Source organism: Limulus polyphemus, unplaced genomic scaffold (assembly GCF_000517525.1).
Source record: "Limulus polyphemus unplaced genomic scaffold, Limulus_polyphemus-2.1.2 Scaffold4143, whole genome shotgun sequence".
NCBI classification, from domain to species: domain Eukaryota; kingdom Metazoa; phylum Arthropoda; class Merostomata; order Xiphosura; family Limulidae; genus Limulus; species Limulus polyphemus.
In genome coordinates, this window is record NW_013669753.1 from 32,427 (window position 1) to 44,505 (window position 12,079).

Here is a 12,079-nt window from a genome sequence, read left to right on the forward strand (position 1 = left end):
GTTCAGATGGTCTCAGATGTAGGCCATGACTACATTACTGGAATCATTCTGGTGCTTCTAGTTCAGACGGTCTGAGATTGAAGGCCATGACTACATTACTGGGATCATTCTGGTGCTTCTAGTTCAGACGGTCTGAGATTGGAGGCCATGACTACATTACTGGGATCATTCTGGTGCTTCTAGTTCAGACGGTCTGAGATTGAAGGCCATGACTACATTACTGGGATCATTCTGGTGCTTCTAGTTCAGACGGTCTGAGATTGGAGGCCATGACTACATTACTGGGATCATTCTGGTACTTCTAGTTCAGACGGTCTGAGATTGGAGGCCTTGTCTACATTACTGGATTACAATACGACAGCTTGCTAACTGAGACCATTACAATACGACAGCTTGCTAACTGAGACCATTACAATACGACAGCTTGCTAACTGAGACCATTACAATACGATAGCTTGCTAACTGAGACCATTACAATACGATAGCTTGCTAACTGAGACCATAGACATAAAGTAATGATTTCATGAACTCGGTGGTCTGACTTGGAAGCACTAATGTGACCTACATATTAAGTAGTCTCAACTTCATGCACAAGGATGTTCCTATTAATGAGGTCCTGACCACCATGTTAAGACAATGTGGCTTTAATAAAAAAAAAGAGCGATTTTGTAGATGGTGACAAGAACTGTTTGATCCGTACTCTAGTTCATATTATTTAAAATTTAAAATATTTATTTGGATAACGTACAGCTGTAAGAGAACGATCCGTACTTTAGTTTATATTATTTAAATTTTAAACTATTTATTTAGATAATATACAGCTGTAAGAGAACGATCCGTACCTTAGTTTATATTATTTGAATTTTAAACTATTTATTTAGATAATATACAGCTGTAAGAGAACGATCCGTACTTTAGTTTATACGAGTATTATTCAAAATTTTAACTATTTATTTGAATAACATACAGTTGTAAGACAAGGAACCTTGCGTTAGTTTGTATTATTCAAAATTTAAACTATTTATTTGGATAATATAACAGCTGTAAGACAACGAACCCTACTTAAGTTTATATTAGTTAATGCCTGAAATATTTAGTTAGATAATAAACAACTTTAAGGCCACAAATCACAAATTTTCCATTCATAAGTTATTCTTTATGGTTCGTTTGGTGTTAAGCGCAAACCTAAATAAAGTACTATCTGTGCTCTGCCGACCGCAAGAATCGAACTCCGAACATAAGTCCTCAAAGATATCTCTTAGCTACTGTATATCAAAATTATTATCATAGATTTATAATTATCGTATTTTATCTGTAACTGTATATCAAAATTATTATCATAGATTTATAATTATCGTATTTTATCTGTAACTGTATATCAAAATTATTATCATAGATTTATAATTATCGTACTTTATCTGTAACTGTATATCAAAATTATTATCATAGATTTATAATTATCGTACTTTATCTGTAACTGTATATCAAAATTATTATCATAGATTTATAATTATCGTACTTTATCTGTAACTGTATATCAAAATTATTATTATAGATTTATAATTATCGTATTTATCTGTAACTGTATATCAAAATTATTATCATAGATTTATAAATATCGTACTTTATCTGTAACTGTATATCAAAATTATTATCCTAGATTTATAATTATCGTCTCTAACTGTATATCAAAATTATTATCATATATTTATAATCATCGTCTGTAACTGTATATCAAAATTATTATCATAGATTTATAATTATCGTACTTTATCTTTTAGGAGAAAAATTTTGATTAAGATTTTCATATTTATTTAAGACAACTAACGATACAATTTTTTTTACGTTTGTCTGATAGTTTCAGTCTATGTTTACATTTTATAGATAACAATGACTGTCAAATTAGTACTTTCTTTAAACAGTCTAATGTTCAATGTTACTCGAATTTATAATGGAGAAAAAAAAATGAAGAGAAGGTGGTTATTAGTTGATTCTTTGTCGAATATCCACGAAAACATCAACCTGTGGTAGCAGTCCATAATTTTGAACTGAAAGAATATAAGGACTGCAATTAGTCAACAGCCCCCTGTCAACTTTTGGGTTAGTCTTGTCTGACCGAAAAATAGGATTCGACTGTCACCCTTATAACGCTCCCATGGCTCCAAAGTGCGGAGTCCTGTACGCTAGACGGTAGGCCACTCTTAACACAACAATGTGAAATTAGTTTTCCCGTTACTTCGAAGGATGTTTATCAGAACCATTTTATCTTTCTGAAAATGAGCGAGATATCAAACCGTTCACAAAAGATATTCTCTTATTTGTGGAAAATTAATTTTTACTATTTATATACTAGGTTTGCTTTTGCTTTTTTTTACTGCTTTATAAACTTAATATTTTTTCTTTAATATTTTATTTAAGGCGTAATTATACTAGAAAGTAAATATAACATGTTTAATGTTTTCACAATTTGCGTTTTTGTCAAGAATATGAATTGTTCGTTTACAGTACTTAGAAAGGATTTTGATTAGTCCTAAAGTGACCCACACGTACTACTATCGTGACATTTTTTTCTGGGTCTAACAGTCCGATTGACAATTAAAGGGGTATATTTTTGCGTTTCTGATTAGAGATATGTATTGTTGCTGTTTTGGCGCAAAGCTACAAATTGGATTACCTGAACTTTGTCCACCTCAGGGAATCGAATCCCAGATCTTAGCGTTGTAAGTATGTAAACTTACTGTTGATACACTAGGTGGCTCGTGGTAGCGGAATGTCATATATAACAATATCTGAAAACAACATAACACAGAGCCAACAATGTACCATTTGATTCTTCACTCAAGGATGCTGTTGCATTCCCATCCCTCAGGAAAAAAAAAATATAATTTAAACCCACCTTTTATTTTTCAAGAATTCTAGATTCCTTTGTTAATACCAGTAACGCGCCAGTCTCCATTACTGCCAATGGCAGCTCATTCCATAAGACAAACACCCTCCTAGAAAAATAGATCTGTGTTAACTTGAGCCTAGCCTGTCTTTTCCGAATCCCGTGTCCTCTCATTCCATTGTCTTAAAGATACAGCAAAAAAAATACAAAAAAAAAAAAAAATCAGAGGTATTTCTCCTATCGATCCCCTGAATAATCTTATAAACTTGAATAAAATCACTTGCTAATATTCTTTTCTCTGGATAAAATAAATTAGACACAGCGGTTTTGACCATTTGTTTGTTTTCAAAATGTAACACAGACTTAGAATCTGTAGTACATGCGGGTGGGATTTAGATAACAAAACAACAAAAACGAAAAAATTATGAAAAATTATTAACAAAAAATTAATTCATTCTACGTTACGCCATTGTAGCTTCGTCAGTTTTTGTACTAACTATTATAAAACCACAAGGGCGAAACGTAGGTTGAAATAAAAAACAAAACAAAAAATACATTATAATCTGGAGAACATAGGTCGTTTTTATAAAATTTCGTCAAAATCTAATACAGGGTAGTCCAAAATAATTTTTATATTTTAAATATCAATAATTATTAACTAACTAATAAAATAGAACCATGCAGTTTTCAACATTTTGTAGCCCTACTCAAACAGATTTTATTGACATGTCAGTAGACTTCTAGGTGTGCACCATTAGTGGCTCTCAGCACTTTTAACCGATATTCGATTTTAGTCCACCTTCGCTGCAACATGTCCACGGTTCCAGTTATCCTGTTCTTTAATTCAGTGATGTTTGCTACAGGTGTGCGATACACGATATCCTTAACATATCCCTATATTTCTTTCCTACACTGGCGTCTGTAATTACACTGCATCACAGTCATTGACTTGCTCTTTGAAAGCCAAACGATGTATTGAGCCTTTTCTTGCACGGTTGCCATTTTATGGGGTAACACTAACAATAAAAACTGTTTGAGTTTGACTATAAGGAGTTGAAAACTGCGTGGTTGTACTTTCTTAGTTATTTAATTATTTAATTTTAAAATAGGAAATATAATTTTGGACCACCTTGTAGACTTAGTGGTATTATTATTATTAAAGCCAAAAATACAAAATATAAAAAAAGGTTAAAATATATTAACTTGCGCCACCACTAGAGCGTACTTATAAATTTATAATAAGACTTTGCGAAATAACTTTCAGAGGGTACGAGGTGAAGGAACATGTCAAGATAAAATCGGTAAGACGTTTAGGCCTAGATTTTGAAAAAGTGTAATATGTTTTATTAAACACTTTCCATAATTGACCAATCCTTATTTGTCATTTTATACAGGGTAATAAATAATACAAATAATTCTTCACAACTAACAGTCGATAAACTAGCTCGAGAAATAATAAAGAAAAGAAAATACTCTTAAGCCTAAAGGCGAAGAAGAAATATATTTAAAAAATAAAATGTAATCACTTCTAAGACTAGTTATAGTAATAATAGTATTATTAATAGTAATAAATCCTACAGGTAGAATGTTTTCTATCACCCAATGCTCGTCAGTCTTCAGCTTCCTACTTTTTTTTTTTTATAAATAATTCAAATATTTTACAATATGCACTAGTTTTAATCTAAAAAAGATATCGAGTAAGACAAATATTTGAAGAGAGAAAGGCTTTAGTTTAAATTAACTTTTAAGTGTTTGTAATCCGAGGCGTTCATTAGTTAATATTCTTTAAATTTCTCTGTACTTAATAAAACGTTCAGAATTGCTTAATATTCTTATCTTCTGTATGTTTCAGTGAGCAAAATACAATAGTAGTTAACATATTGCTTATTTTTATGTACTTAACAAGACGTAGAGTAGTGGCTAACATTTTAAAATTTATGTACGTATCGGTAAAAAAAAAGTTAGTAACAGTTTGAATTTCGTTAATTTAAGAGTCGGGAATATATAGCATTTTTTTTTCTAAACATATTCGTGGTTGAGATACTAAACATGTATATTTGTCAACGTCCGCTCAGTCGTGCATAAGCTTCTCTTTTGTTAAGTTCTGCACAACCAAAAGGGTTAGTAATGAACCCGATTATTATGTAAATATTGAAGCCAGGACGACACGTCAGCACAACGTAACATTGCGTTTGATTGATAGCGTAAGTACGTACTTACCACGTAAAACGTAGCTGTTTTTGAATTTATGAGAATTTAATAACGGGGGGTAATAAGATATGAAAAAATAAAGTTTATCTGTACCTTATTTCAAAAGGCACTCTACGCTCCTGAAGTAATTTTGCCGTTATTCAAATTTCTGGGTTTTAATGTATAAAATAATTCCCTGTAGATTGTTCCGATGTGTGGAACCAGAGTATCACTTTTCTTTATTAAGAAAGCTTTTTCTTTTTCCTTTCGTGTAGTCGTGCGCTTGTATATATATATATATATATATATATATATATATCACTTATTCAAGTAAAATAGAAGTAGGATAGTTTTTCTTAACTAAAGGTTGATACACGAGGACAAGTTCAGATCTCTGAAATTCTTTTATCTTGAAAAAAGAACGCTTGTGAGAGGATCTGTTTGAAGGTTGTTAAAGTAATTCACAGTGTCGATACATCTTTTTCTCATGTTTAATAGTTTGTTAGGACTAGGCGACACATAAATGTTGGTAAGGTAGGAGTAGTCTTCAATTAAGACAGTTGTATTTTTCTGACAGGGTGGTTTGTTTTTGGAATGGATTTCCTTCAAATGCGGTGGATGTAGTAAATTTAAGGGGAGGTTTGATAACTACTTGAAGGTTTGTTTTGAGTTTTTTAAATTTTGGTTTAGTCTCATGGATGAAACCAAGGTGGACCAACAAGTCCCTTGTTGTCCTTGAATTTTGTTAAATATGGACCATGGCAATACTGCACTTGCACATAAGAATATACAAAAACAACATTTTCTTGTTTCAAGTCTACTTGAATCATTTAAGTAAGTGAATAAATTTATGTACGTGTTAAGTATTTACTAAAAAATAACAGTTCATTTATCTTGCATTACAATCCGCACGAGAACGTGCTTAGTTTGATGTCAAATGTGCTTACAAAATCTCACGAAAGAAATACTTTGAACATGCACAATATAAGTATAACGGAAAGGAAAAATGAGGCTAAAATTTTCTTCAGAAAATAAGCGATCATGGACTTGGAAGATTAACGAAATGAGTGTTGATATGTGAATAATTATTACTCGTATAAAATAAATTTTAAGTTCGTGCAAATCAAATGACTATTTTAATGAAATACCATAATCACTGTTTTTTTATTATATTTGCTTAATGTAAAATTATAATTAAAAAATTTCTGTTACAACAATTACTGGAAATTATAGTCTCAATATGTAGCTGGCTTGCTGCAAAGTGTGTTAAAAGATTGACTGATCAAAGAAATAAACCAGATTAAACTAGTGTTTTAAAGAAACGAAGCATGAAGATTGTAACTTGAATTATCAGTATATTTGAATAACCTTTATATTACGTCATAAATGAATAACTAAGACTTGTGATAAACGTTACTTAATCTACTGTAAAGTAGAAATTATTATTATATACAAAGGTGTTGATGAATTAGAAATTACCCCTTTCATCAACTTAGCTCCGGGTCAGTCCAATGTTTTTTACAGAATTCCCTGTAAACTATTCCGTGGCAAACACACTGAACAATGTGCAGATTCAAACCTTACATATAATAATACTATTGTTTAATTTTTGTGGCACGCGTCTGCAACTTCACATAACTGCGTTGATAACTTTAGCGTTCGATATTTCAGGAGCTTAGTTTATGGTCCGACAGTTTGGAATAAAAGCCTTTTAGTATTCTGTTTTCAGTCAATGAAAACTAGGACTACTGATTTTTCTTGGAACTTCAGAATTAACTTCAGTAATTTCTGATATTGTGTAATTGCTTTACGTTTCAGTGTTGTCTCTTACGCACTTAAAAACAGCTATTGATATGTTAAGTCATAAAAACAACGATGGTTTTTACACAACTTACAGCACTAGGCTAACACCGTATACATAGAAATGTGACTGTTGATAATAGCAAAAAAAAAAAATAATCACGTAGTAGCACAATGGATGATAATCACGTAAAACAAACAAACAACTTAAGCACCTTTGACAGATGGATGTCTTCATTTGATTTGATAGTTTTTTAAACATGACTTAAGTGTAAGCCTCTTTTTCTAGTTATTGAACTTTAGCAATTGAGGACAAATATTTCTGAAGACTAAATTCTAAGCGAAGTCAAAAAGTTTTTACAAAAGTAAATTCATCCAGTTGTTTCTATACGGACAAGGACCATTTGGTTCTTCAAGATCGTTCCTGTACACTCAACAAATACACCCTTTATTTTTTAAGTAATCATCGACTTCTCTTTTAAACTTGTGAAGTGCTGGCCTCCAGTATTTTTAATGAAACTCAATCCATAAGCCAATGACGTCTGTTAGAAGAATATAATTGTCTTAAATGGATTAGGCCCGGCATGGCCAGGTGGTTAAGGCACTCGACTCGCAATCTGAGGGTCGCGGGTTCGAATCCCCGTTACACCAAACATGCTCGCCCTTTCAGCCGTGGGGGTGTTATTATGTGACGGTCAATCCATTGGTCAATTCGTTGGTAAAAGAGTAGCCCAAGAGTTGGCGGTGGGTGGTGATGACTAGCTGCCTTCCCTCTAGTCTTACACTGCTAAATTAGGGACGGCTAGCGCAGATAGCCCTCGTGTAGCTTTGCGCGAAATTCAAAACAAACAAACAAACTTAACTGGATAATCTTGTAAGTTCAATAAAATCAAATATTACCTCAAGAGATTATTCCTTTGAGATAATCCTCCTATCCTCAGAACCCACTCAATGAGTCAGTATTGTTTCTTAAATAAGGAAACCAATGTTGTTGTGTACAACATTACAAGTGAGTCCTAACTAGTGATTTATGTTAAGATAATTTACCTCTTTTAATTTATAATTAATGTTGGTAAACACATCCTAAAATTATACTAACTGTGGTACTAACAACAGATAAACACATTGATGGCTTGAATGACTTTTTTTCAGGCACGCTATTGAGTGATTTCCAATTTATTAAACGTGTGGTTCAAACGAATTATCCTAAACTTCCTTTAAAAGTAACTTATAAAATATTTATCCAAATAGCCAATTGATCCAAACGACTTTGTAATACTTCAACATCTTCAATACAGCTAGAAATATGCAATTGTTTGATCTAATCCACACGTTTGACTAATTATGCCTCTGTCAATGTCATTAATGTAAATAAGAAAAAAGCAAAAGCCCGTTGACCTGACCCCTGGGGCACTACAATAGTAACAAGAGTCCAGTTGACTTGGTTTTCTTTTCATCTCTTCTTCCTACAATTTAATTTGCTTGTCTTTCCGTAATCCCTATTGATATAATTCTGTTAGCTAATGTTTAGTGTGGCATTTTGTCAGAAACTTTTGGAAGAATCCAAATATACAGTCCTCAACCTATACGTCATTAAAATACACAACATTCTTCAACAAATTAGTAAGGGAAGATTTCCCTTTTGTAATATAATATTTTATCAGGTTCTATAACACTACAGAACTAAGACTAACTTGTTTAAAATGTTCAACAACTGTATCAATTCCTTTAGATGTAAGAGTAACATCAGTAATCCTCCAATACTAGGGTGCTTATCTGCCCACTGTCTATTGACCAACAACGATGAGAGAGGGTCTTGTATCCGAGTTTTGACCCCCTTGAAAACCATGGAGTAAACGCTGTTTGTTCTGCTGCTTTGTGTTTGTTGAATTTTGAATCATCATCTATATCACCAAGGGATTAATATCTAAGTGATTGATATCAGTCATAATATTAGTGGTATTCTCTTCTAAAAAAAACAGAACAGAGGATTTAATAGTTCAGTCCATAGTCTTTACCAAAACCCTGTCGTCAGCATCCATCAAGAGCTTTATTTCAATTTCAATATTTTGCTTACCTTTAACATATTAAGAAAAATCCTTTCTATTAGTTTTAACGTTATTAGATAGAGGTTTTTCATAAGTCGACTTGGATTTCTCAATTTATTTTTAGTGAAGTCCCTATTTTTGTTTTAGTCCAGCAAATATTTAGTTTGAGGGTACATTTGAGGTCTTTATATTGAAAAAAAGAAAATGTTATGGAAAGAGAAATAGATGTGGATATAATTGGTCTTCCATGAGGGTTTAGTAGAAAGTGAGAATAAAATTCTGGAGACTTTCCATAAAAGTTCCAAGGATAACACTGATTATCAATGTCACACAAAGGCTTTCTAAACCTTATTTCATGAAGTGTCTTCATTTGCTGTCTTTATTGTAGATGATCTAGCAGAGCAGGGATATCTCCACTTTTCATGGTTTGAAAGTAAGGTAAGACTTAATAATTTGTACTTATTTTTCGAATCTTCAAATATGAATAAGCAATATTTTTTTTTTGTTAGATTACATCTATTTATAATTCCACTTATCGGAACTTAAAGTTTTAATAATAAGGTATTATCGGTACACGAGAACAGTGAAATCACGAGCATTTTCAGGAAAATTTTAAGACATGTTTATCTTGCATGCTATCTACTGAAAACCAGTAAAGATAGTAAAATAAACCAAGGTATAATCTTAACATTAAGGGTTATAGCATTAAAACATCGTGTATCAAATACTGTCATTGGAATCTTTAATGGCTCTACTGACAATGGTAACTAGTGAGATTGTGTATTTCATCTAAATTTTCTTAGCAAAAATTTAATTAACCATTAACATTTTCTTGTATTAAAAAATAAATATTAGTTTAAAAACTTTTTTTCGGTTATATAAGGAAATGGGTTTATGTAGTTTTGGATATGAGAAAATGAGAACTTGTATGGACTAACCGACCCTTTGTCTATTTGAAATGAAATCACATGCCCATTGGAGAACTAACAAATATAATATAGAAAGGAACCAAGCCTAACTTGTTTATTTGTAACTGGAAGTATAACTTTGTGGAACAAACGTCTTGTTTTTATCCATTTGAATGAAACTCGCCTTTAACCTTACATTCAAGTAGAACCTCTGTTCAATAGTAACTGTCTATTTATTTTCTTTTAGTACTCTAAGCGATATACACACAATGTCACATGTTTAAATCATGAAGTAACTTAAACCGGTTTAAAACTAGGCTTGTTTTTGAAGTAAGATGATATTTAATGATTCATTTAATTCTAAGATACATTTGGTTACATAATCTTTCGTGTTACTGGTGCTCAAGCTACAGTTGACTTCCTTATTTTGTCGGTAGGGGGGAACTGTTTGTTAGAAGCTGAATTACAGAATGTACATGGTAAGGCGGTATCTAGGATTATTTTATAATCGTCTTCGTGATTCAATACTCAAGCACGTACAGCATGAAATTCACCAGACCTGAAACACGTGTTTGTCATAATCTTATTGAACAGCGATTTTGTTCTATGTGATTTCGCTAAGCCTTCACTAAGTTGTGTTAAAAGTTTAGTTTTCGAGCTGAATAACTGTATAGTTACTTTAACGTTGTTGGTATATTACCTAGTGTAGCAAATACTAAATTATTTTATGCTTCAAAGAACTTGAAGTGTCTTACCGATGACGTCGAGAAGAACGAAGAAGTATTCAGTGGGCTCGTGCCTGTAATCAACTCGACATTTGAACTTCCCCTTATCGTCTTCTCTAACGTCCCATAATTGCAGGACGGAGGGCGAAACGGAGACGTTGTAGTAGGACCTGTTGCTTAATGTTCCACTGGGAAGATGCTTAGGCTCGTTTCTGATGCCGTTTCTAGCATCCAAGATATAAATTGGTTTCGTAGCGTTGTCTTTATACCACAGTATGAGAGAAACTTTATCTTCGTAGACTGGAGAAAAATTACAGGACAGCTCGGCAAACCCTCCTACAACACTTTGGTATACTAAATGACCTGTAAAAAACCAAAGGTTTGATCTATAAACACCAGCTGCTAAATCTTATATACTTAAGTAACCTACAGCTATATTTGTACAGTAATATATATATAGGAATTGCCCGTTGTATTTTGAAGTGTTAATTAAAGTAGTTGTTACATATCATCACTGCGTAAAACCTAACAATCCAAATAACCTCAAACTTCGTTACAACGATCAGTTTAAATTATGTTTTGGGTACTCTTACAAAAGATGGTATAAAGGATATCGTCAAATGCCAGATGTCACCAGTGCACTCACATCAGCTATATAGAAAATACCCAACTCGTTATTAAACTTCGTAATAACAATAATTAGTAAAGGTAACCAAACACTGGGGGTAATAGCGAATAGAGAAACGCTTATAAATATATCAGCATTCTTATTCAGGTACAACAATACCTAATAATTGTTCATCTTGTTATATTGAAGTAAGCTCGAATTTGTAAACAATGTCTGAAACTTTATTCATATAAATCAATATATAATGGCAAGAAACAGACGATAAACATTAAACTTGCCACCAGGGACTTAATAGATTAACTCCGAGTTAATTAAAACTTTTTTTCTCTGTAAATTTGTATTTAAATATTTAAAGTATAATAAAACGTTAATACAAAGATGTTATGATTAACTAACAAAGCTAAACTATTAATGTGTTAAAAACTATAAATGTTATTTCGACTGACAATAGCATCTAAAAACCATACTGTGGTTGTATATAGTAAATTCAGAAATATGTGTTTATAACTGATATTCACGTAATATATATGATACTTTACATAATGAAGTGCAGGATTTTATATTATTACTTTGTCTTACAGCTGTATATTATCAAAATATTATTTTAAAGTTTAAATAATATAAACTAAAGTAGGGTTCGTTGTCTTACAGCTGTATATTATCAAAATATTATTTTAAGTTTAAATAATATAAACTAAAGTAGGGTTCGTTGTCTTACAGCTGTATATTATCAAAATATTATTTTAAAGTTTAAATAATATAAACTAAAGTAGGATTCGTTGTCTTACAGCTGTATATTATCAAAATATTATTTTAAAGTTTAAATAATATAAACTAAAGTAGGATTCGTTGTCTTACAGCTGTATATTATCAAAATATTATTTTAAAGTTTA

General features: G+C 31.7%; 1 protein-coding gene across 1 annotated transcript in view; it reads right to left on the reverse strand.

Annotated features, from left to right (window-relative positions):
* LOC106470653 (hemicentin-1-like) overlaps window positions 1-12,079 on the reverse strand; it is an 89,096-nt gene that overhangs the window by 31,564 nt on the left and 45,453 nt on the right. The window contains exon 2 of the mRNA XM_022399285.1: window positions 10,589-10,921. Coding sequence (XP_022254993.1) covers window positions 10,589-10,921 — 333 coding nt within the window. The remainder of the gene's footprint in view (window positions 1-10,588; window positions 10,922-12,079) is intronic.